This window comes from Mus pahari, chromosome 1, assembly GCF_900095145.1.
Source record: "Mus pahari chromosome 1, PAHARI_EIJ_v1.1, whole genome shotgun sequence".
In the NCBI taxonomy this organism is placed as follows: Eukaryota; Metazoa; Chordata; class Mammalia; order Rodentia; family Muridae; genus Mus; species Mus pahari.
Window position 1 is genome coordinate 67,767,383 of NC_034590.1, and position 27,751 is coordinate 67,795,133.

General features: G+C 46.8%; 1 protein-coding gene and 1 non-coding gene across 11 annotated transcripts in view; one reads left to right on the top strand and one right to left on the bottom strand.

The window, feature by feature from the left end:
* The window catches only part of Tenm4 (teneurin transmembrane protein 4), a 710,423-nt gene extending 700,386 nt beyond the window's left edge, over positions 1-10,037 (top strand). For 8 of the 10 annotated variants that reach the window (XM_029539636.1, XM_029539617.1, XM_029539632.1 and 5 more), the window contains 2 exons: positions 1,813-1,955; positions 4,762-7,486. In XM_029539636.1, coding sequence (XP_029395496.1) covers positions 1,813-1,955; positions 4,762-5,520 — 902 coding nt within the window. In that variant the 3' untranslated portion in view covers positions 5,521-7,486. Of the gene's footprint in view, positions 1-1,812; positions 1,956-4,761 lie in introns of all 10 variants that reach the window. The other 2 variants (XM_029539653.1, XM_021192486.2) reach the window with 1 other exon arrangement.
* Positions 10,038-18,799: 8,762 nt separating this feature from the next.
* On the bottom strand, positions 18,800-18,906 carry LOC115062774. The gene has a single exon (XR_003842707.1). It is a non-coding gene; the product is annotated as a U6 spliceosomal RNA (small nuclear RNA).
* Between the last annotated feature and the right edge of the window lie 8,845 nt (positions 18,907-27,751).

The window sequence follows — 27,751 nt, forward strand, 5'->3', positions numbered from 1 at the left end:
TGTGTGTGTGTGTGTGTGTTCTGTTTGTTTTAATTTCCCAAAGATCCGTGTGCAGAGAATCCTAGGATGAAAGACTCCTGGAAACTCAAGTGAGGAAAGGGCCGTGGAGAAAAGCCTTCCAAGCCCCTGTTATAAATAAGAAAACGGGAGTCTTGGGATACACAATGACAGAAACGCCCTGGGAGCCAGTACCTGACCTGGATATTATACACTAAACCCAGCATTTTAGGGGCAAGCTTGGAACTGCTCCTGCTACTGAGTAACTGCCTCCAAATGTTATCCTTATTCTTTCCTGAGACTTAGTTAAAACCATTCCTATTGTCAGTATGCAAACAAGGGAACTAACTCTCAGAGAAGTTAAAAAGATTCTCCAAGTTCACTGTTGGTACCCTGAGAAGCCAGCATGTGGGTTTGTGTGGCCTTAACTGCCACACTCTTTCCCTTCCTGTTTATGCAGATCCAGATCTGTGTAGCAAGGCTGAGTGAGAAGTTAAACCTGGGTCCTAGTGGAGGGGCCTGGGACAACCAAAAACCAGCCAACCAAGCAAACAAACAAATAAGGCAAAGACAAATGTGAGCTGGCTAGGTGGGAGAGATACATGGGTCACAGGAGTGTCATGAACACAACTGTTGACACCCACAGGTCACTCCCTCTCAGCAGCTTCCAGAGGGGGTCCCTTCCTTCTTGGCCTAGGTCATCATGGGACCTCCCAGCAGAGATGTGTTTCTGTTGGAAAGAAACAAAAGGCACCTGGCTCTGAGGCAGGCCTTAAAATCTTGTACACCCACATCCCACCCCACCCCACCCTGTCACTGGGACTTCATTTTCTGGGTCTGTTTAACACCTCCTTTGTGGCCCACCTCAACCCCCACGGAAGGTCATGGCTTTTGGTTTCTCTGGTTGGTTGGTTAGCTAGATGTCTGTTGTCATCCTCGGTTTTGCTTTGTTTTCTTTTGAGATAGATTTCTTGTAACCTGGGCTAGCCACAAACTCACTATGTAGCCAAGGATAGCCTTCAACTTCTGCTCCTCCTGCCGCCACCTCCTGGATGCTGGAATTTCAGGCATCATTCTGCGGAGTTCTTGGGACTGAACCCGGGTCTTTGTGCCCTCAGGGCAAGCGCTCTACCAACCCAGGATCGTAGATTTTTTTGGTTCCATTCTTCAATGAGTCAAATGCCCACCAGAAAAACCTTATCTATAGCTCGCAACTCCAAGGAATGTGATTAATAAGCTTAGAGACAAGCAGGCTAAGGCACTGGGAGGTCGAGTGACTTCCTTGTGCTGTCAGAAAAGCAACAAGAAAGCCCTTTGATCTGAACTAGCCAGCACCATGCCCAGAGGCACTATGGCTGGAGGCTCTACCTGCTACAAAAAGGGTGGGGGAAAGGAGGGGCAGCTTGTTTCTTAAGTGAATTTTTCTCTATTCAGAGTCAGCCATTAAAATCCTTTCTTGGATCTGATTGACCTTTGCAAGGCTTTCCTATTGATGACAGGGCTGGGGGTGGGCCTGGGAGAGCTGCATCTGAGAGCACTACCTCTGATAAGCCGATAAAGGGTGAGAGTCATGAAGACATCTGGAAGCCTGGGCCCTGCCTAGGTATCATCTCTTTTGGATCCGCCCCTTTGAGGAGAACTCTGGGCATGTGCCTGGCAGAGGGATTGCTGGGACCCAGCAGCATAGTTGGCTTTAAGACCAACCAGGACATTATTTCCATTAAGTGTAGCAGTCAGCTCTGTCACCTTCCCCTTGTGGCCCCTGGTCATTGGCTCACTTACTCCCCAAGCTTATTTCTGCTTCTCTCCACCCAGATGTCAACAGCTGGCTCCTCACCTTTGGCTTCCAGCTGCACAATGTGATACCTGGCTATCCCAAGCCAGACACGGATGCCATGGAACCCTCCTACGAGCTCGTGCACACACAGATGAAAACTCAGGAATGGGACAACAGCAAGGTAATGCTGCACATGACAGCCACACCTCTGCTGTTCTGACACTGACACAGGGGCCCCACCACCTGTGCAGGAACACCAAGCCAGGGATGGAAACTGAGGGATGCAGCGCCTTCATGGCTCCTACCAGACAGACAGCTTTCAACAGACAGCAAACTATGGCTAGGCAGGACCCAGGGACCCAACTGTAGCTGCACATGGACACCCACAGGCTGCATGAAAGAGTTTTTTGTAATCCACTGTGTTCAGGGTATGATAAAAAATAATCAGCCTTTGTCACCATGCGGGTAAAAGCCCTAAGAGAAAAGGATTGTTCTGAATGCAGATGGGATTCTTTTTTTTTTTTTTTGAGCACCCGATGAACTTGGTGACATTCTACTTATGTTAGCTCACAAATATGCCAGGTTGTTATTCTTCTCACTGAATAGGTTTAATGCTTGTGACCATTCAAACCCAGATTTGTCCACTTTGTGTCATCTGGCTGATCGTGACTAGAAGGACCATAAGAGGGGGGTGGGGAGTTACTTTTTCTTATCTCCCTTTTATGACCAAATTTCAAAGACTCGGAATTATATGGCTGGAAAAATCTTTTATAACAGTCTGTCCCACCTGCTGATCACTCCACGTGTTGCTCCTGCCAACCTCAGCCTCCATTCACAAATTCTGTATCAGGATTCTGTGTCCAGCCTGGTACTGTGGCCCATGGAATGCAAGGGTGGGTTAGCAGAAACCAAGCCATCTCAAAGATGGTAAACTCCGGGAAGGGGCAGCAGTGTCACATGACCTGATCCTGTGCTTGGAAACCCTGGTTCTTTTCCTCCCCCTCCTGCCCCTCCTACCTCGGTACACACGCCTCCACTCTTTTGAGAGAGACATTGTGTTCATGGGCGTCCCTCACTGAACCTGGAGCTCACAGATTCGAACAAGCAGGCCAAAAGGTCCAGTGGTCTCCCTTTATCTGCCTCCAAAGCCCTGATGTTACAGCCATGTGCCTCCATGCTCTGCCTTTTACCTGGGTGCTGGGGACCTGAACTGAGGTCCTTATGATTGTGGGGCAAGCTAACTGAGCCAGTCCCCCAGTACCATGTCCCTATCTCTTGTTCCAGGCTGAATCCATGAGGCTCATCCGAGCTACCTCCTCCCAGACTTGCGGATGAGTCTGCTCAGGCGGTCTGCTCTGTCCCACTTGTGTTTTCTTTCTCATCCCTTCACTAGATTCTCAATCCCAACAGGCTAAGTTACAGGCTAAGGGTCTCAGTCAGTGCCCAGCATGCAGTCTCAGTGACTGAACCATGTAAACAGCCCATTTCATAAATAAAGAGGCCTAGGCTCAGGGAAATTTACCTAAAGGTGTTCAGCTGAAAAGTGACAGAACCTAAGTCTGCCTGGCCACAGAGCCCATCCTCTTTCTGCCCTAGCCTGTCGCAGACCCGACCCCAGACCCTGGTCCAGATGTCCCAGCATTTGCTGTCCCCAAGCAAATTCCAGCCATGCAGTACTTCCTCCCCCTCCAGGTTTCTGCTGTACTCTCCAGAGTCCCCTTCTCTGGCTGCCTGTTTGCCAACCTTGCCTGTCAATGAATTATTGATTTCTGCCCTTGGCAAGCATTGGAGATCTTTGTTGTTGAGTACTCCAGCTTTTGTGAAACTCTAGGAAATAATTGTTCACAGACAGGGTTCTATTAATTATAAAGAGGACTTAATTTCAATGGGAGGCTGATGGGTCTATTTCTAAAGCCTGTGCCCCGAGTTGCTGATAAAGCCTGGAGCCCTGAGCGCAGCTTCCCTGGGCTGCTTGACAGTAGGAGGGGCAGACAGATGGCAGTGTACCAACCAACGGTTGGCAACCCCACAGCTGCCAAGCTGGGGGTTCTTGAGGCCCAAGGAGGCACTGTGGGGCAGAGACCCTACTTGAAGTGTGGATAATGGGGGGCAAAGGGACAAGCTAGAGACTTGAGACAATTCATGGCTTTCCTAATGTCATGCATGTCTTGGACCCCTGCCTTCTCCCTCTCTTCTCTACCTTCTGAGCCTTGCTTGCATCTCACTACTACAGCTGCCCTTGACCCTGGCCCCTAGAGTCACACAGGCCTGGCTTTGAATACTAACATGGAGTGAGTGGCGGGACTGTAGGCTGGAGATGAGCTGCATAACCTTAATTCCCTTAGAAGTAAGCTTGAAGCTGAGTGCAGAGGCTCACGCCTTTAGTCCCAGCAGAGACAGAAGTAAGTGGATCTCTCAGAGTTCAAGGCCAACCTGGTATAACATACTGAGTTCCAGGCCAGCCAGGGCTACATACTCTGTTTGTTTTTTGTTTTTTGTTTTTTTGGTTTTTTTGGTTTTGTTTTGTTTTTTAAATGAACTGAAATAATAACAGTATCAATTATAGGAATCATGCAGGGTGTTAAATGGTAATTCTTGAGTTGAAGATCAATAAGTGTTACTGTATCTATTAGCTTTGAAGTGTTTTGGGCCACCAGTCCTTAGCTGCGGTACTGTCATGTGTGTCTGGGCCTATGAAACAATGAGTTCTTTGAGGGCAAAGACAATGTCCAGTTCATTCTGTATCTCCACTGCTCAGCAAGGTGCCTGGCCAGAGTAGCTGCTCCCTGGAGTGGCTCTGAATAGAATGGTGTGGGATGAATGGATGAAGGATGGCTGGATGTTCTGATGGTCAGCATCGTGGAGACGGATGTTATAAGCTAATGCGTCCCTGCAGATTTAACTTCACTGTTTAAACTGATTCTCTTGGGGTTTGCTTTCCCCTTTGTCTTACACTCTCCCTCTCTCTTTTCATGTCCCCCCATCAGTCTATCCTCGGGGTACAGTGTGAAGTTCAGAAGCAACTCAAGGCTTTTGTTACCTTAGAACGCTTTGACCAGCTCTACGGCTCGACCATCACCAGCTGCCAACAGGCTCCTGAGACAAAGAAGTTTGCCTCCAGTGGCTCCATCTTTGGCAAGGGGGTCAAGTTTGCCTTGAAAGATGGCCGAGTGACCACTGACATCATCAGTGTGGCCAATGAGGATGGGCGGAGGATTGCAGCCATCTTGAACAATGCTCACTATCTAGAGAACCTTCACTTCACCATCGACGGGGTGGACACCCACTACTTTGTGAAACCAGGACCTTCGGAAGGTGACCTGGCCATCCTGGGCCTCAGTGGGGGGCGGAGAACCCTGGAGAATGGGGTCAACGTCACTGTGTCCCAGATCAACACCGTGCTCAGTGGCAGGACTAGACGCTACACTGACATCCAGCTGCAGTACAGGGCGCTGTGCCTGAACACCCGCTACGGGACAACAGTGGACGAGGAAAAGGTGCGGGTGCTGGAGCTGGCCAGGCAGAGAGCTGTGCGCCAGGCTTGGGCCCGAGAGCAGCAGAGACTTCGGGAAGGGGAAGAGGGCCTGCGGGCCTGGACAGACGGGGAGAAGCAGCAGGTGCTGAACACGGGGCGGGTGCAAGGCTACGACGGCTTCTTTGTGACTTCCGTCGAGCAGTACCCAGAACTGTCAGATAGCGCCAACAATATCCACTTCATGAGACAGAGTGAGATGGGCCGAAGGTGACAGAAAGGGCCAAGGTCTGGACTTCTTGCCAAAGACAGCTACTCTTCTGTGGCCGTATTCCTGACTGTGTTGTACTTAACAAAAAACAAAAAACAAAAACAAAAAAAAACAAAAACACAAAAACTTTTTTTTAACAAGCGCAGAAAACAGAACAGAAAGATATTTGTTGCATTGTTAATTCATGCAACATTCTTTTTTTTTTTTTTTAAAGAAAGATAAACACAAATTTGGCCTTCACACGTTTTTTTTGCAAAGAATGAAAGGGTTTTTTTGTTTTGTTTTGTTTTCTGTAGTGTGGTCATGATGATAACTTTACTGTCTTTTGTTCCCTTTTTTCCCTTGAGGAATTTTCCCTGTTGCTGGGGGGTACATTTCTCCTCTCTTGGGGGAGCACATCTCCTTGGGTGTGTCCACATCTGCCCCTAGGTACCCAGTGTGATGTGAGACACGAGTGTCTGTGCTAACTTGTCTCGTGTGTAACCCTTTGTTCTCTGACTAGAGTTGGGCAGGAGTGAGGGGTGCACAGAGTCACAGGCCCGGTGGGACCTTGGGAGCTTTGGTTAGGCTCCCACAGAAGTGGTGAGTTGCTCTTCACCATGTTTTGTGCCTCCTGAGGACCTACATCATGCTCTGGACATTTCCATGATGTTGTTCAGCACCTTTTCAAACCACCCCAAACTCCTGTCTGAGCTTTATATTTTGATGCTAAATGAACTCCCCCCCCCCCTTTTTACAAAAATCTAGTGTAGCTGTCAGTGCCGCCCCCAACCCATAATGAAATAGAGAAAGTGTGTCTCCCAGGCCCTTTCCCTAGTCGGTGACATAACATCCTGTGACTATGAGCCCCATCCATCCTTTCCAAGAGGTGAAAGCACCCAGGATGTCTGTGAGTTGCTGACCCTCCATGATGTCCCTCGCTCATCTCCTCCTCTCTCCCAAAGTCAGTTGTGAGAACCAGCAGTGTGCAGCAAGCCCCCAACGTCTAGGGAAGTCGAGGGAACCCTGTCCCCATGGCTTTGAGTTGTCTTCCCTCCAGTGCTCAGATGTCACCACTGGTGATCGGGAGTGTGGCAAGAGAGATGCCTTTGGTCCTGGAAAGATGTATAAAAAAGCAAGTCAGCCAAAGACAGGTGTCAGCCAAGGCATGAGCCAAGAACCCTAGCCAGGTCCTGTTCAGGCGATTCCCAGAGGCTCTGGAGTCCCAGAGCCTAGGCCTGCAGGAATTTCCTTCTGTGGGATTCTTCATTAGAGAACCCCAGGCAGGAGTGGTTTTGTTTTTGTTTTTAAAGAAGATGAAAGAGCTCTTTGGTTTGGCCTAGTGGGGGCATACAACCCCCCTGGGATCAGGGATGGGTGTGCCGGAGCTGGTACCCATGGACCCAGAAGGCCAGGCTACCATTGTTCCTGTGAAGACTTGTGTACACATCATTTGGACAAGGGTAGGCACAGGCGCAGCCAGCGCTGGAGGACCGCCCAGAGGGAGCCAGCGGGCCGGGGAAGTGTGGCGGGCAGAGGACTGTAACAACAAGAGCTGGGAACTCACTGGAGGATTCCTTTCCTGGTTCGTCTGCCTAGATACCATTGTTATTAGCACTCCCAGTGTCTGGGAGACTGGGGAAGCCAAATGCTTCCTTTTGAGCTGGGCTTCTTAGAAAATGGGACTTTTATGGGTTACATTTACATTAAGTGTGGAAAATGAATTCCGAGTCTAAGCTATTCCCCGTGGGAACCTTGTTGGACTGATAAAGCTCATGGCACCTTTATATAGCCTTACAGAGTCTTCAGAATATGACATGAGTTAATGAAACCAAGAAGGTCTCTTACCGCATGAGAATCGGAGCAGTGTGTAGTTCTGCCTGGCAGAGAGAGGTGTCCAAAGCGTGTTGGGGAGGGGAGATCTTGCCTTATGTTGTCCCGCTGGGGTAAGAGGATGTGTTTCGTTAAGTGCTCTTCCTGATTCCAAAAAGAAAAAAAAGAAAGAAAAAAATCTGTCACGCTGCTGCAACAGTGTGCCTGCCACAGCCTGCTCTATCCACTGGTTGCTCATTGCCTCTGGATCAAAGCTCTGCTGGGTCAGATCTGATGCCCTCTCAGGACCACAGTACCCAGTGTGAGCTGTAATGCAGACTCCCTTCTGGCGTGATCATTCTTGGATAGGATAGAAAATAGTTTGACCTGAAACACACGGGTTTTTTGTATCCAGAAGACATATGCCCCTCAAAATGTACCTTTGCTGTAAGGGTCCTGTGGGCAGAGTTGTCCTGTGAGTTGGCCTAGTTGATCTGTCCCATACCAGCTGCCTGCCATTGGCCGAGATCCGCTGGGGACATTTACTTGTAAGACAGAGAGACAGCATGTGACCCAAGGGAACCATCTCCTTGTAGCTGTCCAGCCTGTGACTTCCTCCTCTGCTATCTCCCTCCCTCTCCCTCCCTCAAAGACTGTATTTTTAGGCATCAGTGAATACCATGAGATATGGGGTGTTCTTCTTTAAAAGGAATGATCCCATATTCTTCCTGGACTGCCATCCCAGAGAGGAGACAGGCAAGCATCCCTGAGCTGGAAAGGACCTCAGCTGCAGGCCAGTCGGTGACATGTGCCTCCCTTGACACTGATGCTGTGCTCCCTGAACTCTGACCTTGGCTCCTTTCAGTTGGGTTCCACCTCCCAGGTGGGTTTAAAGGCACAGGCCACAGTTCCTTTTGCCTATTTAGGAGACTTTGAATATAAAAATGCCATCCTGGACAGCTCCCGCTCTTTGGACACTCACTACATCTATCCACTTGAGAGAGTGACCGGGCCTTCCTCGCTGGTGGAAGTTTGTGATTCTGATGTGAGTTAGCTTCTGAACCTCTAAGGATTGTTGTTTTTGCATAGTTCCCACCTTCTCCACCCTCCAGAACTGCCAATTAGTCCCCCAGCCTCAGCCCCTCCTCCAAAACCTTAAACAAGACTTTATTAGTTCCCGACTTTGTCTTTCATACCCTGAGACCCCCTTCGTGGTCATCTCCCAGACAGGCATCACTAGACGGTACTGCGGTGATACTGACTCCATAGTAAACCACACTTTAGCCTTTAACACTTGGCTCAGAATCACTGGTGGAGAACTAGCCCCAGGTCCACACCAGTGCCTGACTCTACTGAGGATGCTGGGCTTGAAAGAAATCCTAGGAAGCTAATGGGAGACTGAGGCTGGACAAGTGCCTGCAAATAAGAGGGATTGCATGGGGGAGGTGAGCAGATGGTACGGAAGGGTGGGGTAAACTGGGCAGGGCTTTATAGGCTTGAAGCAAGGGAAAAAGGAGAAAGGGCCTTACAACTGTGACTTAAGTGACTGCCTATATAGAGAAGGTTTTCAGTGTGACATCTTAGAACACAGCTTTGCCATTTGCAGCCCTTGCATTTCTGCTGGTCATGTGATGTGGTGAGAACAGTGACATTGGGCTTTGTGCCCAGGGAGATGAGCTTGCTGGCTTCCAGCAGAGGGCTGGGCTTTGGGGTTAAATCACCCATTACACAAAGATGAGCGTGTCCTTCATCCCTCACATCAACCGCTTAGCCCAGGTTATGCTGATCCTGGGGTAGGAGGATTCACCTCCCATGGGGTCCCAGTCTCTCCTCTCTCCTGGGATCTGCATCAGGACTAAAAGCCCTCCATGAGAGGCACGCCATCCCCAGCAAGGTCAAAACCATTGTCTATATTTTGTGAGAGGGAATGGAAGTAAAAAAAGAACTGTGTGGTTCACGACCTTTTTATTTAGCCTTCCCCAAACAGCAAACTCATTTTAAAGACTCATTGCTCAGGTGACAGAAACTTTATCCTCTCCAACCCTTCATTCTCAAAAACCAGCCTTGTGTACTTGACTGCCCGGAACAGTGGCGGGCTATGTGGTTCCACGGTGTTGTGGAAGATCAAAGGTGGGGAGGCGTGGGGTGGGAACCCTGTGTTGTGTTTCAGAGGCCTCGGTGGGGCCCTGTGTTGTATTTCTTACCCTCTGGGGAATGCCAAAGGCGTGAGACTGGGCTACTTCCTAGTCCCTAAGAAAAATGTGATTGATTCTAAGGGCTGATGGTTCAGGGCTGACTGCCCGTGGGCAGGCTCGGCTGTCCCCGCAGAAGCTGACCCACAGATGTCTGGGGGTTCCCAGCAGCTCTAATCCACTCATCACCAGAACCCCACTGTTCTAAATGTGCCCGTCATCCTGAGGACTTCTGAACCCGCAGCTCTGGCAAAGGACAGTAATGAGCTGCCTCTGGATGACCAACACTGGAGACTCTGGCCTTACCATGTGGAAATAGTTTTCCTGAAGTCTGGAACTAATTTTGAGAAGTTTTTTTCTCAACACTTTTGTGTTTCTAACACTGTATTCTTGACTGTGTAAATACCAACAAGGCTGTAAATAAATGCAGATGTAGATACCTTCTAGGAAAAAAAAGGGGGGGAAAGCATAAAAACAAAACCAGAAGTGATCCCGTGTAGCCTTCGTTGACAAATAAAAGACTATTTTGTGTTTAAAGGTGTGCAGTGGCCTTTGTCGGGAGACAGTAGCAGTTACCAGGAGGGCTGGAGGAAGACCCCCATCTTATTCCCAGAGTCCCTTGCAGGTCCTACCTGTCATGAACAGAGGTGTCTGGAGGATCACAGAAGACCTGAGGCCTCACTTACTAAAAGATGAGGTACACACAGAGGCAGCTCTCACCTTACTTAGTTACTGCCAAACTGCCCTAAGCTGTGTCCTAGCCTGGTTCTTATACTCGCCGGCTTCAAAGACAGGTTCCAAGGGGCAGGGGCACCTGGGCCCATCCACCACCAAATGCAGGGCCTGCCACAGGGTTACTGCACCTTACAGATGAACCGGCGCATGTTCAACTGAGACGTGATAATAACCACATAGTACAACTTAGGGAGAGAGGAGGAAACGCCTTTAGTAGTGTAGGTGTTTTCCCCGCTGTGTTCGTCTCTTTCCAATCTAAGCAGCTCTAACCACAGTGTGTGGGAACCTCTCTCTTTGAATCACACACTTAAGCTATGAGACCTCAGCACCAGGAGGATGAACGCTAGTAGTTTAGAAGAGGTTATTTACTGAGCCCAGCTCCTAGGTGTATGTGGCAAACTTTATGAACATTCAAACAACCGTCCTTCTAGGTCAGGATTGCAATCCCACTCTCATTGGCCTCAGGTTGGCCCACACTAAGCTCCAGAGGAAAGAGGGTCAAGCTATAGACCCCTTCCTTCCACCCAGGCCGGATGGAGGTTTCACATCAGCAAGGCAGCCCTCCACGGTGAGTCACCTTGGCATGGGCAGGGGTTCCGGTACTGTCACCTGACCTTTGGTCACTGAGGTACACTGCACATCAGATCGTGCAGTTCCATGAGGGGATGGTGACACAGGCCTCCTGGTCGATTACTTCTTGTGTCACTTAAAGAAGGAAGTATGTGAAGTAGCTCACTGCTCAGAACACCATGCCCCCTCTGCCCAGCCCAGCCAACCCAGACCCTTAACTTCTGTCCAAAGCTTAGCACTCCGCACACTATAACAATGTTTCTCAAACTTTGACTTGCAGTTTATGAAAATATAGCATCTCCCCCTCCCCCAGAATTCCTGAATAAGCAGGCCTGGAGGGTGGCCCCAGAACATGCCCTTCTAATGGGTTCCCAGGTATCACTGCTTTGAGAGCTGCCGGTAACTATGTTACCCTCGATGCTGTGTGCAAAACAAACTGTTTAATGTGTGTGACACTTCAGATGCCCCGAGTCAGCCAAACCTCCCCCTCCTCCCAGTGGGCAGCTACACTAGCCCCCGCCCCCACCCCACCCCATCCCACCCCACTCCATGCACCTTTCCCTCTGCATGTGCCACAACGGGCTGCCTGAGATCTTGGACTACCCAGTCAAGCCCCAGACTACCTGTCAGCTGTTCACACACAATCTTCACACCCGGCTGAAATAAACTCTCAAAACCTTTCTGACACACTCTCTCTGCTCTCAGAAGATGCCCCCCCAGTGCATCATCTAAAACTGACCTGAACTGTTCAAGATGGGACCACTTCAGGAGTGAGCTCCCCCAGGTCAATCAAGACTAAATCTCATCCTCTGTGTGTTCCCAGGGTCCCCAAAGTCCAGCTCCTCATCAGTCGAAGATTGGCCTCTCTTTGACTTCAGGGTCCAGTCCCTCCAGTGTAGAGACATCAGTCCATGGCTGCCCTGAAGAGTCAGACACTCCTGGCCCTCTCTACACTCAAGTAAAAGTTGCTAGGACAGCTCACCAAGACTCAGTAGGGTTGGCTGTTGAGAATGAACACATATGGCCTTCAGTCATCTCATTCAGAGAGGCTGGTAGAGTCCTGTGTCCTGCCTCAGAGTGAACATGTGATGAGGGCCCGGGGATTAGAAATGAAGATGTCCAAGATGACAGGACATCCAGTTGGCGGTGAACGGGGCTCTAGGTACCTTTGCTCACCAGTTTCCCCTTGGTTCTGCCACAGGAAGCACATATAGATATCTGTTAGATAAACGGTGCACACATCTTTGATTCTGTAACAGCCCACCCCACCCTCTGCCAGCGTCTCTGGACCTCTCCCCACTTTGATTCCTATTCCATAACTGACTGCAAAAGCACACAGGAAGTGCTCCCCACTGAGTGAGTGCTACTCAACTCTGAGGCCAAATGTCTGCCCCAGCCTCCCTGACCAGATACTTCTGGGGACAAGCACTGTGTGGCTTAATGGTGAGACCTCAGCAGACGGAGTAAGAGCTGCCTCTAGACAAGGTGCTGTCTGCATTAATCCTGATTGAACCCACAACCATAGGCAAGAGGTGGGATTGGCAGGTGAGCTGTAGGTTCATGATTTGTGTTTAAGGATGGAATCAGAATGTGAATCCAGGATTTCCTAATGCCACATTCTAAGCTATGTTCGTATTAAGGTTGGGAAGCCAAGGAATTTCCCATATGAAGAGACTGGGGAATGAATACCACCTTTCATGTGTCTAGCAGGTCCCCATCAGTAGACGCAGGATGGCCTGAGACTGTATTCCACTCCCATACTTGGAGCCAACCTCATGGGCAGTGACCAGAGCTCCGTGTCCAGTGCAGCCCTGCAGAGCTCCATGCTTAGAAGGGTTCGGCTCTCACTGAGTTCAGTGTTCTGCTGTCATCATCTTGAATGCCTGTTTCTTTTTCTTTTCAAAGGAGGACTGTCTCTTTTCATCTTATCCTGGATTATGCAAACTATGTGACCAGTCATGCCTATATTGCTTATCCAGCATTGATAATCTCTCAGAATTCTAGGACATTCTCAAGACCCTGAGACACAGTGGACCCTGGATTCCCAAAAGAGTGGGTATCCAATGGGCAAGAAAACCCTTGCATGTGTTTGGTTAGGACTGCCTAAAATCTGCAAGATCTTCGAATCAAGAGAACCCAGGAAACTCACACCCTGATGATGAACATTCGAGCTACAATGCCCTTGCACACCCCGACATGTGTCCGAAGCCCGTCGCCATGTCCACCCAAGTCTCACTAGATGACCACTATGTATTTATATGAGGACTATGATTCTCTCTCCTCAGAGATGTTTGCCAGTTTTCCTGATCATCCACTAAGTCGCACTCATGATTTCCTCACCCTCATATCGCCACCTGGTGGCCACCTCTGACTCTATCTCCCTTAGCCTTCTTTATACTTCTGAGCCAAGAAGAGAAATTCTTACTAATGTGTGAACAGGCAGGATGTGGCTTCTTATAGTAAATAATGGCACAAAAGCCCTCAAGGTGCCTCAGCAGGTAAAGGCATGACATGAGTTCCACCCCTGGGACCCACATGGTAGAGAGAACGGATAACTGAAAGTTGTCTATTGAACTCCAGCCCCATGTGCATATAAACACATCTATATCTATACACACACACGCACATACATACACACACACACACACACACACGCACATACATGCATATACATGTATACATAGACAGACAGCATTTTAAAAACTAACAAGATGAACTCCTTGAGGCTCCACTCTGGTCGGAACAATAACTCTCAGAAGTTGCTTCAATAAACACGAAAGGCTCGAGAAAGGAAACAGAGGGAAATAAGCTTTGGGGCCCTTTGCTCTTCTTCCATGATGCCTTGCAACCCTCGAGCCACTGTGAGGAGAACCCTCTGTAGTAAATATGATGTCCCCATCTCTCTCCTGTAGTCATCTGCAGGAGCCACAGCAGAGACTGAGGCTGGAAGAAGGCAGAGAATGCAGTGTCCCTGAATCATGTCGCTTGGAGACTTACCCTGGGCACCCTCCAGCTATCAATGCCAACAGTGACAATGAGGAGGAAGAACTTCCTTCGCTTAGGAGCCACGACCACTGTAGGCAGGCACGCCAGGCCTTTGGCACATCTCCTTTGATGCATTTTTGCAGTCGCATTAAGGCACGTTTCAGAAAGCAGTCCGCACGGACTGGGAGCCTACAACATGTCAGGTGCTTGCTAAGCACTCTAAGTACATCTCTGCTCATTTAAACCTGGCCACAGTGCATGCATGCAGAGGGGTGCCACTAATATCTCTAGTCTTCAAGTGGAGAAAGGGAGGCACATTTAGAAGGATGGGATGCTAGGAAATGGAACAACTGAGATTTGAACCTAAACGATCCGGTTTCGCGGCTAGCATGCTGCCGTCAGCTACCTCTTGAGCCTAGAAGCAGAAAGGAAAAGTACAAATGCTGATCTAGATGCTGCTAGGCAAGACCAGCTGAATAACCACAACGCGTTTATTTAGTCACTTAGTAAAGTTTCCCTGAAGGGCGTCCGATGTCAGGTATGGGTAATACATAAGTACAGTCTGCCTCTAGTCTGAGAGTAAGAGCTGAACCAGATGGAACCGCACCTAGGTGCTGCATAATGGGGTGGAATGCAATGGGACTCGGGTGACAAGAAGCAAGCTCCTGACACCACTAAGTCAGGAAATGCTTGAACACTGGTTCAACTGGATCTAAGATTTACCTCTCTGTCTTGCAGATAAATTCTAAACAAATTCACTATACCTAAAGACCCCACTATCTCTAACTAAAGACCCCACTATCTCTAACCCTCAGCTTCATGCTGCCTTCTTCCTAAGAAGAGAGTAATGCTGGCTGCCATGGTTCAGGCAACTTAACAAGTTCAGCATCTCATAGTTCCGGGATCTACATAGACTGGCCTGATCTGCCATCTAGTGGTTGATATGTGCATTACACTAGATATTGGTGGCATCTGCCTTTCTGCGCAGGTATAGATGGGATGAAACCTAAGATGGAATCCTTAAGTCTGTAAGCAGCATTGAGAAGGTGTCTCCAATGTTTTACAAATGAAGAGACTGAGATGGGACTCTGAGATTGGATTGATATAGTAATAATTTTATCCATCATTTGCCTGGCAGCATGCTAATCAGTTCACATTGACCTCCTGGAGTCATCTCATGAATACCATAATGACATTTGTTTAGCCTCCCTCAAGCCTGCTCTATTTCTGAATTCCATCTTGTAATGTTCCCTTTACTTTGAATGTCATGTATTTATTAGACCTCGCAGTGACACTGCAAACTGTCATACAGTCTGAATCAGGTCGTCCTTCAGAGTGACACATGTAGGATATGTTCTTGGCCCTCCACATATCCTACATGCTCCTTGGACTTGCATCAGATTCGATTGTTGTAAGCAAGACTAGTGTGTGTGTATGCTCTGCCATATCTGAACAGGTCAGGCATGGTAACATTTGGAGGTGTCGGTGCAATGTAAAATGCTGACCATGACTTCTCCTCCTCCTCTTCCTTCTTGGTTTGTTTTGTTTGCTTGTTTGTTTTCTTTTCAAGATAGGGTTTTTCTGTGTAGCCTTGGCTGTCTTGGAACTTTCTTTGTAGACCAGGCTGGCCCCCAAATCATAGAGATCCACCCACCTCTGCCTCCAAGTGTTGGGATTAAAGGCATGTATCACCATTTCCAGCAGGAAGAAGGAATTTTAATGGAGAAAATGACTCCATAGGACTGGTCTATAAGCAAGTGCTACTTAACTCTTAGGCCAAATGTCTGCCCCAGCCTCCCTGAGCAGATACTTCTGGGGACAAGCACTGTGTGGCTTAATGGTGAGACCTCAGCAGACGGAGTAAGAGCTGCCTCTAGACAAGGTGCTGTCTGCATTAATCCTGATTGAACCCACAACCATAGGCAAGAGGTGGGATTGGCAGGTGAGCTGTAGGTTCATGATTTGTGTTTAAGGATGGAATCAGAATGTGAATCCAGGATTCCCTAAAGCCACATTCTAAGCTATGTTCGTATTAAGGTTGGGAAGCCAAGGAATTTCCCATATGAAGAGACTGGGGAATGAATAACACCTTTCATGTGTCCAGTAGGTCCTCATCAGCAGACACGGGATCACCTGAGACTATATTCTGTTCCTACACTTGGAGCCAGCTGCATGGGCAGTGCAGTCCCGCAGAGCTCCATCCTTAGAAGCTCCGTTCTCACTGAGTTCAGTGTTCTGCTGTCACCATCTTGAATGCCTGTTTCTTTTACTCTTTTAAAAGGGGACTCTCTGTTTCCATCTTATGCTGGGTTATGCAAACCATGTTGCCAGGAACTTTGGGGACACAGACACGAACCTAGCATCCCTCTGAGCTGACACTGAGTGTGCTTGTTTTCACTGTCAGAAATCCCACGGCCTCAAGGGAACTGGGTACCCAGAGTTAGTTTACAGGAGAAGAGACCATTTCAAATGAAAGAATTGGGAGAGGGGTTTTCTAGAAGGGCCAATCTTGGCTTCAGAGGCCCACAGATACACTGTAGTAGTATATGCTAGGTAATTTTATGTCCATTTGACACAAGCTAGAGTCATCTAAGAGGATGGAGCCTTAATTGAGAAAAATGCCTCTGAACGATCCAACTGTAGGCAAGCCTGTAGGGTGTTTTCTTAATTAGTGATTGATGGGAGAGAGCCAGCCCATTGTTAGAGGTGCCATCCCTGGGCTGGTGGTCCAGGGTTCTATAAGAAAGCAGGCTGGGGAAGCCACAAGGTCCAGGCCACAAGTAGCACTCCTCCATGGCCTCTGCATCAGCTTCTGCCTCCAGGTTCCTGCCCTGCTTGAGTTCCTGGCCTGCATTCCTCCATGATGAACTCCCATGGTATGGAAGTGTGAGCCCTTTCCTCTTCAACTTCTTTAGTGATGGTGTTTCTTCCCAACAGTAGTAACCCTAACTAGGACACAACGGATACTTGTCTGACTGGAGAGTGGTCTCGAGAATGTAGGGAAGCCCCCTTGTATCTCTCCAGCTTCCTATCCATTGTCCCCAGATGCGGTTTGTACGGTTGCCGGAAGTATCTGTCAGACAGTGATGACGAATGCTCAAGACTTGTTACTGAAACTGAGAGAGATGTTCTTAGGGAAACAAAAAATATTAGCATTCCAGTAGCAAGGGAGGAACTCACAACATGGAACCCATAAAGTTGTCAGTGAGCACGTGGTGGTTAGACAGCCCCCTGGCATCCCAAGCTCCCATCAGATCCCTAAGTCTTAAGAACTAAACTAAGAAGACCTCAGCCTGATTCTGACTCACCCAGTGACACACATGCAGAACCAATCCAAATAGCTTTGCAAAGTCTTTAAAAACCAGTTTAGGGGCCACAGTCTACAAATGGTTGTTCACAGCTTGCTGTCTAGCCCCATTTTGGTGGGTGTACCTACCTCCATGATAGAGCCCTCATCTAACACGAGCAAGTCTATGTTCAGTCCTCAACACTGCACAAAAGAATAAAGCAATGGGCCAGGTATGGTGGCATACCAGAGACAGAGGCAGGCAGAGCACTCTATGTTCAAAGCCAGCCTGGTCCAAAGTAGCGAGCTCTACATAGTGAAACCCCGTCTCAAAGGAGGGGGCACTATTAAGTATAAATTAATGAAAATAAAGCCAGTCTTTAAAAACTTCCTAGAATTTAAATAAGACCCAACACTATATTTATATGCAACCTTATCCAGAAATCTCAACTTGGCCAGCTCCGAGATGACATCAAGATGGGAATTATCTAAAGTTCTAAAGCAGATCTTACAAACAGGCTCCAAGGGTAAGGACGGAGACTCTTGAAGCAGCTGGTAAGACAGAATATCTGCAAGAAACACACAAGAGATGTAAAGCAGACACAACTGGAAACACAACAGCTAAAGTAAATGTAACCGGAGACGGTAGCCACCCCCCATCCTGGGCCAGGCATAGAAGAATGGAAAGAAAAGGAAAAGAACCAGTGAGCCTAAAACAAATTGATTAAATATTCTTAATTTGTGGTTGATGGGGGGTATGCTCAACCAGAGGGAGGGTGATTGTGAGGGCAAACTAGAGCCTTGGGGTTCACTGGGGCCACCTGAGGTGTACAACTGTTATTAGAATAAGGGAGGGAGGGAGAGAGAGAGAGAGAGAGAGAGAGAGAGAGAGAGAGAGAGAGAGAATATGAATGCAGGAAACACACCTGATGAGATGAGAGCTAACGACTCCCCAAACCTAAAGAAAACCATGACCTAATGGAGCCAAGAATCTCTACAAACTCCAAACAAAGTAGTGGGATCTACGCCCAGACACATTCTAACCCAAGGCATGGAGACCAAAGATGCAGAGATGCAAGGAAGACACAGGGGGTAGGGAGACAGCTCAGGGGGTAAAGTGCTGCACACACAAACACAGGGACCCAAGTTCAGTTCCCAGCAGCCCAATAACAGCCAGGTTCAGTGACACACATGCCTGAAATCTTACACTTGGGAGAAACAGAGGGAGTCCCTAGATGAACTCCGGGCTCAATGAGGAACCCTGGCTCAAAAGGCGGAACACGGTTGAGGAAGACACTCAACACTGACCTCTGGACTCACATGCATAAGCATACACACATGAATGTGCACCCACACATGTGCATATATGGGTATGTACACACACATTAAAGAATGTTTTTTCAGGGGAAAACATAATGCATGACTTGCAGAGAGACAGTGACTGAAACGGCGTCAGAACACCTAACATTTCTAAAGTGACGAAAGAAAAGTAATGTCAGCTCAGAATTCTGAGTGTAGTGAAAAGAACCTTCAGGAATGGGGATAAAATTAAAACTGGCAAATGAAGGGAGCCAGGAGGTTTGAGCTGCTCAGGACAGTCTTCAGCCAATGGGAATGAGGCCAGAAAGAAGCTTGCAACCCTGGGAGAAGAACAGCAGGAATGGGAACTATTTCTCTAAGCAGAATAAACTATTATTTAAATTCTTTCTTCAAAAAGTCTCTTAAAAATATGGAACGCTTTACGAATTTGAGTGCCATCCCCGTGCAGAGGCAGTGCTGACCTTGTCCATATCCTTCTGATTCTAGTGTATGTGCTGCTGAAGCGAGCACTAATTTTTAAGTTCTTTAAAATTCGTTTCATTGTTGAAAGAGGAAGGGTCAGCACTCTGTGATGGACTTCCAATAAGAGGACAGGAGAGGTCAGTGCCGCATACTTGGACACTGCCCTTGAAATAATCAGGTGTTGTTTCCACACAGAACAAGGAGGATGTCTGTTTTAAGTCCTGAAGCAATGACTAAAAAACAAAGACATGATAAGAGAGAGAGAGAGAGAGAGAGAGAGAGAGAGAGAGAGAGAGAGAGAAACTTTTAAAAGCTCAAAAATCCACAAGAAATCAAGAAAAGTAGGAGGGAAATATCACAATAAAAAAGCCTAAATGTAGTAAATATGACAGTGATAGCTTCAAACATAAACTGGTGTAAGCTCATCAAAATAAAAGAGATTCTGGAACACAGGAAAAGACATACGAGCTGACTAGACTATATGCACGGTGAAGCAGTCACTTCAAACATAATGATATGCGTAGGTTAAAAGTGAAATGATGGGAGAAGATATACCGTGAAAACAGTAATCAAAAGCCAGCCAGAGTGACTACAAGGACATCAAACAACACAGACTTCAAAGCTGGGTCGGGGAGGGGGGGCAAATTACCATGATAAAAGAGTCAGTCCACCAAGAAGACATAATGTAGCTAATTGTACATGCATTGAAAGTGGATTCAAAATACAGGAGGGAAAACCTGACAGAAATGAAAGAAGATAGAGACAAATCCACAGTCATAATTGGAGATGTCAACATGCATGCCTTTGTTAGTCATCTGTAGAATTAGTGGGCAGAGAGTCAGTGAGGTGGTAAAACAACTGCGGCAACCATCAACCAGCAAAATCTGATTGGCTCAGGGCTCTCTGCCAATCATCAATCAACTAGATCTGATTGATCCAGTGCTCTGCCAACCATCTACCAGCTGGAGCTGATGGCCTCAGTGTTCTGCCTAGCAACAGTGCACAATGCACGTTCTTTTCCAAAACAGGTAGGACAGACACCAGACCTGAGTCACAGAATAAAATCCTCCCAAACTTAATGTAACTGAAGCTGAGTATGGTCTTAAATCAATACATCTTCCACCCTAAGGAACTGGAGAGTAAGTTCCAAAGGAACCTAAGGTAAGCAGAAAGGAGATGATGAAGAAATCAATTAAACAGACAATAAACAAAGCCCTGAAAATCAATTAAACCAAAACGTGTTTCTTTAAAAAATATGAATAGAATTTGATAAACCGAGAGAGGGAGAAGACATTATTGAAAGAAATGAAACGGGGGAATATCATCATAGACTCGACAAAAGCTAAAAGAAAAACTCGAGAACACTATCAACAACTTTATACACACAAGTTCTACAAAGCCCACAAGATGGACCCAGTCCTTGAAAACCACAAACCACCCAAACTCACCCAAGATAAAACAGATCATTGGAATGGTCTTGCAAAATCTAAATTGAATCTACAGTTTTAATAGTTTGACAAGAAGAGCTATCCGGGTTTAGACGTTTTTCACGAATGCATTCTTTGAAACATTTACATTAGCAGAAGAAGTGAGTTGCCGGATGTTGTAGGGCATGCCTGTAGTCCATGCACTTGGGAAGCTAAGGCAGGGAGGTCACCAATTTGAAACCAATGTAGGCTACATGGCAAGACTGTCTCACAAAGGAGAAATGGCTGTGCATTGTGGGAAATACACACTCCCATGACATGGGAGTCTGAGAGTCTCAGACAGGAGGATCACAAGGTTGAGGACAGCCTGTTCTATCTATTAATTCCTAAGCCATCCTGAGCCACAAAGTGTCTTTGCATTAAGGGGGGCGGGGGTATTAAACATCTCTCCAAGACAACAAAAGAGGAATACTTCCTAGTTCACTTTCTAGTCAACACTACTTTAACAGTAAAATAAAACATAGATTTCATGACAAGAAAACTATAAGCCAACAACCCTCATAGACATACAAAAATCCTCAGCAGAATATTAACAATTCTAATAATATGGAAAAATTATATAGACTACCCCATCTGGGAATCCATCCCATCATCAGTCACCAAACCCAGATACTAATGCACATGCCAGCAAGATTCTGCTGAAGGGACCCTGATATAGCGGCCTCTTGTGAGGCTATGCCAGTGCCTGGCAAACACAGAAATGGATGCTCACAGCCAGCTATTGGATGGAACACAGGGCCCCCAATGGAGGAGCTAGAGAAAGTACCCAAGGAGTTGTAGGGGGCTGCAACCCTGTAGGTGCAACAACAATATGAACTAACCAGTACCTCCTGAGCTCGAGTCTCTAGCTGCATATGTAGCAGAAGATGGCCTAATCAGCTATCATTGGGAAGAGAGGCCCCTTGGTCTTGTAAACTTTATATGACCCAGCACAGGGGAAGGCCAGGGCCAAGTAGTGGGAGTGGGTGGGTAGGGGAGCAGGGGTGGGGGTGGGGTATAGGGAACTTTTAGGATAGCATTTGAAATGTAAATAAAGAAAATAGTAATAAATAAATTTAAAAAATTATATACTACAACTATGAGAGATTTATTCCAGCAATGTTTGTCAGGGTCAATATTCAGAAATGGATCAATATTATCCAGTTCCTTAATAATCTAAAGACAGAACTACATGATCATATCAACTGATAGAATTTTTAACCACATTCAATACTTGTAATTAAAAAAAATAAAAATAAACAAAAAAGCCTTGAGAGGCCAGCCTGCCACCACGCAGCATATGCATGCTGTAGACACCCAGAGGCCCGCCTGCCACCACATGCAGCCTGGACAAGCAGAAGATACCGGAGGCCCATCAGCCTCATGGTCTGCCTCGGTGGGATCCACTACAATGTGCAAGTGTGCTGTGGACAGGTGGACAAATGGACAGATAGAAGAGAGAGAGAAGCAGAATGGTTTCAACATCATGAAGAGAAGAAGTGGAACTGGAGATGTGAAGGTGGAAAGGAACAGCCTGTTGTAAGGAGCCTGCCCTGCCACCTGAGATGAGGTGAAGTCCCAGCCCATGATGCTACTAGGGGCCATGTCTAGGTCTGTGGTCATGCAGCAATGTGGGTCTGTGTTGATGTCCATGACTCATATTACCACTAAAGACCATGAAGAAGCTCCTGGTCTGGGCTGCTTCCTGAGACCATGGTTGTACAGAGCTGGCCCTGTCCCTCATTGGCTGTGGCACTCTGGTGAGCTGGCCCCACCTCTCACCCATGACAGCATTCAGGAGAGCAGGCCCTGAACCTTCATCAGGCATAACCGTGAGCTGGTGGCCTGGCACCTGGAGGGCACGACCACGGGAGATCTGGCCCCACCACTCACCTGCTGTGAGGTGCAGTGGTGTGGGGGTGATGCCCCCCAACCTGAAGCAGCCAGGAGAGCTGGTCCTAGGGTCATGAGAGTGGAAGAGCTGGCCTTGCCCCTCACCTGCTGCAGCACTGAGAGCAGGCCCTGCACCTCGCCTGGGCGGTTAGGGAGAGCTGTCTTTGATGGCTAAGGTGCAGGTGAGCCATCCTGGAAGTGGGAGAGCAGGAGGGCTGGCCTAGTCCTTCACCATCTGTGGCACCCAGGAAAGTGGGCCCAGTCCCTTGCCTGGGCAGTGCAGTAGAGTTGGCTCTGGTGGTGTGGGTGAGGATGAGCAGACCCTGCCCCTTGCCAGCTGCTGCATTGGGTGAGCTAGCCAGGGGTCTGTTAGTTATTTTTTGTTGTTATTTTGTTTGTTGATTAGTTGATTTGTTTTGCTTTGTTTTGAGAGAAAGATCATGAAGTTGGGTGGTTAGAAAATTGGCTAGGACCAGAAAGGAACTGGGGAAGGAGGAAAAATGTGATCAAAGTGTATGAAAAAATAAAAATTTAAAAATTATAAGGATCCCCTTTCTTTCCTAAGTGGCTTGTTGCTCTGGTATTTCATCACAGCAACAGAAATGAAACTAGGACAGATCCCACTAAGAAAGGTCTATACTCAAGCCTAGTCCTTAGAGTCCCATGTCACCATATTTCCAATCATGTTTCTCCCAAGCCCCTGGCCATCTTACCAAACCTTCAGCTACAGCCTACAGGTCTGTATAGATCACGTGCTTGCTCATTCCCAGCAAAAGTGAATAACCAAGTGTGCTGTGGAGTACCTCCCAGCAAGAGTATCTTCTCTTGTGGTAATCCTTCCTGGCTGTCCCATAAAAAAGGGACACAGTGCAGTCACTGTGCATCTTCAGGTGATGCTTGTGTGTCTTCAGGCAACAGTCAGGCCTGAATTTCCTCAGTTTTCTCTTTCTCTGTTAAAGGATTGTAGGGAACAATCCCCGAGACCATAGGAACATGCTGAGAGTAAGAATGTATTGTAGCAGAACAGGAACTGTGAGCATTCGGGTGGCTTCTCCATGGAACTCGCTTAGCCTTCGGAGTCAATGCAATCCTTGTCATATGTGCACCGTGTGGATTTGATCCTGCTGAACACACCCTGCTTTATGGCTTGATGGTTCAACTGATACTAAGTTTATGATGGGCAGCTCAGATTGATTGGTTGATATGTTGGTGTTCTATGGCTAAATGTTTGATCTCTGTGGCCTACCTAGCCATAGGTATTTTTAAAAAATAAAAAGGTTTGTACACAGAAGATATTATGCTTTGCTTCAAAATCCTCAGGGACTCTTCAGTGGTTCATTGTAGGAGTTGGCCAAAGGCTCCAAACATTGGGATTTCAGGCACCATTAGTAATATGGTCCAAAAAGTATCCTGGAACTGTCACAGAGAAGTCTCTTAGGCTAGCCTCCACTACAAAGCTAGGAGCAGATTTTTAGGCCACGTGATGTAGGGAACAAATATGAAAATTGAGGAATATTACTTCCAAAGCCCAAAGGAGTCTACAACCTAATATATCTTTTTCTTCTCTCTCTCTCTCTCTCTCTCTCTCTCTCTCTCTCTCTCTCTCCCTCTCTCAGCCATGCATACTATCTTTCCCTGTATCCCAGAAAACATATTTTCCCCACATCAAAGGACCATTAAAATTTCACTAAGGTCCCTGGATTTTTAAAAAAAAATTTACTTTTATTTTATGTACATGGATCTTTTGCCTACATGTAAATGTGCATATATGTGTGTATATGTGCAGTGCCCAAAGAGGTCAGAAGAGGATGTCAGATTCCCTGGAACTGAACTTATAAATGGTTGTGAGCCACCATGTGGGTGCTGGGAACCAGACCGAGGCCCTCTGCAAGAGCAGTAAATGTTCTTAACTGCTGAGCCATCTCTTGGGCGCCCAAACCTCTGAATTTTTGTCAAGATGCGTCCCATATTCCATCACAGACTAACCAATAAGCCTGCAACACTTTCAACTCCCAGCCCACACATGAGCAGACAGGAACATAAGAGATCAGCGACACATTCTGAAGGAGGAAAAGGCTTTCAGGTGACCCCTGTGTTATGACTTGGGGCTAGAAAGTTGATACATGCCCAGGGAAGGACTGGGAAGGTGTACTGCTAGCTGTACCAGCTGAAAGAAAACTGCTTCTTGAAGTCCTTACTAGCAGAGAAAAATAGGAAATTGGACTTGCTGATTCAATTGCTGTGCTAATTTATTTGATGAAACCACACCCTGTATAGCACTTGCAATTAGAGCCATCACCTGTTTAAACTAGCAAAGGTCTCCTGTTCTCTAGGTTCTGTCTCCTTAAGAAGCCGATTAAATAATTTGAATCAGAAGCCAATTGGGACAGCATCCATGAATTTTTCAGGCCGTTGATGGTGACACGAAATTCTGCCATCCTTCCTGGGATAAAGCATTGTTTGGGGGCTTTGTCATCTCCCCAGGAAGGAGTGACTCAACTGGGTCAATGAGACCGACTTCTCGTCGCCATGGTGACCAGCCCTCAACAGGTGTGAAAGCCAGGGTGGAGATCCTATCAGCTGCCCAGAGCATCTACTACAGTTACACTTCAGTAAGTGAGGAAATGGCCACAGGACAGGTCCAAGGACTCATTAGGCCCATTTTAGGATGAACCCCCATAATCGCCTGACCTCCGCTGCTCCTCCTCTGTGGACTGCAGTAATGTTTGGCATTCCTAAGAAATAGGGTCAGTTCGGAGGCATTGTGTTACAGAATCCAGAGCTTCTGAATGTTTTCTCTTCTCAATCCTAGTCACTCAGATAAAAGACTGTGTGTCCTTTGTGGGGAAAGCCCGAGGAAATACTAACCATATAAATTTTTAGTATTTTTCCTTAGGGGAATCCAGTCTCCCTTTCATCCAAGAGATTCTCTAAGGGTCCAAGTCTGAGAACTGACTGGGGGGTCACGAGCCTCCTTTTATGATCCAGATTAAACTTTTCATCCCTTAACCTAGAAATTTCTGGCTTATGAAAATCAAGTGGGAACTTAATAAGAACTCCAGAATCTTCTAGCCAATGCATTCTACAGGAGCCAGGCCACTCAGAGCCAGGCTGTCCAGCGTCCACTCTCACGCTGGGCCTAGCTGGGCTTTCCATGTTTAAGCACCACCCCTTGGCTCCTGCCAAACCCAGAGAAGTCTTCCAGTTTAATATAATACAATATTTCTTGAGTGCTTAGTGTTTACTTATAAACAGCACACCTGAGAGTTAGGCATTAAAAGGTAAGTTTTCTTCTAAATAGACATTACTGGGACCAATGAGATAAAATACACCTTTACTCAGAGCTCCTTCTTCCCAGCTGGCCAAACCCATCCAGAGAGTCTCATCAGGGGGCCCTGGTTTGGCAGCATCTTCTGGTTTGCCTGGACGACTCCTAATTTTGCCAACAGCTCCCTAGATGCCAAGCCAGCTAATCTCACCTTAACATATCTTCTCTTTGTTGCCAGGTTCAGAGCTGAAAGCACAAGACAGCAAACAATGATGCTGGGTTCATAGCTTTGGTTTTCCTCCCCACTGCTGCTTGCTTTCCTTTGACTTTTCAAAGGAAGAGAGAGAGAAAGGAAGAAACCGTCCAGACCTCTTGAGGCGATCAGACCCCTTTGCCTTCAGAACGCCTATAATGTCAATATTTTAAAACTATCAAACTAAACACCGCGGATTTTTATGCACGTTTACAGATTAGGATCTTTGCAATATGTTCCGGCTAAATGTCAGAACTGGATAATGTCAACATTAATCAGAATGGCCAGCTAAGAATTGAAATCATGTAGGAACTGCTTGAGTCCCCTACCATTCCTGAGGTAATGTCACATTAGCAGATGTCAAAGTTAAACAGTGTTAGCTAACTAAACATGTGACTGTCTGTGCAGATGGTGAAGGTTAGCCAGTCAACATTGATATTAATCATACTTTGGATAGTAGACAGACAATCTATAAACACTCAGTTTCACCAGGGAAGAAAACCGATGTTATCTTCTTCCATTGCTATTGAAGCCCTGATCATATTTCTTGAGAGAAATGCATTGATTAGGTTTCATCTCCACCTTGTACATAATTCTCTGTTTAAAATTCACTGCCATCTATTCTAATTACTTTTCTTTCTCTTTTCCAAACCAGCACGGAAGATTCCGGAGGGCTATGCTTTGCTAACATCTGTAAGCCTCCAATGAAATAAAGCAAGGGGTTCGAGGTAAAATAGGCTTGGCTTTAAATCACAAACTGAGAATGTACAGTGTCATTCTGATTAAATACATACATGTGTATAATACACATCTATACATATATAAAAATAGAACATAAAATAGAAATTAATGAAACATTAAATTGAGTCTCACAGTGCTAGTTTCTAAGGCACATGCTTTGGTGCCTACATGGAATTGTTGATTGAGACTAGAAGATGAATTGTATTGGATCTTTACAATAAACACTATATCATTAAAATTCTTCAGTTATAAGCAACAAAAAATAAGCTCTGACTAATGAGGAAGAAAGATATAAAAATTAAATGGATAATGTGGGTTTGGATCTTAGGTCAGGTAGAACTCTTATATTAAGGGTATTTTTGGAATAATTGGTACAATTTGAAAAATAGAATGTGTATCATTAAAGAGTACTAATCTTCATTTTTTTTTTTTTTGCAATACAGGGTTTTGAATAGCTCCCTATAGCCTTCTGTATGGCCCTATAAACCAGGCTCCTCCACCTTACAGAGGTCTGCCTGCCTCTGCCAAGTGCTGGGATTAGAGGCATGTACCACTACCTGACATAAATTTTCTAAATCTTATCATTGAATTCTGGTTTATATAAAAGTAGGTCTCAAGGATATAAGGACACTCTGACTGCAGCATCCGTCGCCCATCGATTGCCAGCATTGGTTCAGCTGCCTTGGGCAGCCATTCTCTTTCAGCACTTCATGAATGTCCCTTTGACCTTCTGAAGTAGACGAAGTTAACAGTTAAGAGTGTGTATAATGGTCACTTTTCTACTTCTGAGACAAAATGCTGATGTGATTAAAAACTCTATCTTATAGAAAATAGAGTTTATTTGTGTTTGTAGGTCCACAAGAATATGAGTCCACAATGAGGAGCGGAGGCACAATGGCTAGACCTAAAAGCTGAGAGCTACATCTTAAAACCATAAGCAGAAAACAGAAAGTGAACTTGGAATGTCTTGTGGCTTTGAAACCTCGAAGCCTGCCCCAGTGACATACTTCTCCCAGCAAGGCCATCTGCCTAAGCCCAAACAATATCACCACATCTGAGATATGGGGACGTTCTCATTCGAATCACTACAGTATACAAGTAGCTCTTCTCACCTGCTAGAACCTCCAAACAAGCCCTCGGGGAAACTCCTGAGTACAGCACAGAGTTTGGAAATAAAGAAGCATAATACCCAAAACTCAAAGCTATTCGTCAGCACACACACACACACACTCACACACACTCACACACACACATACACACACACACGCACAC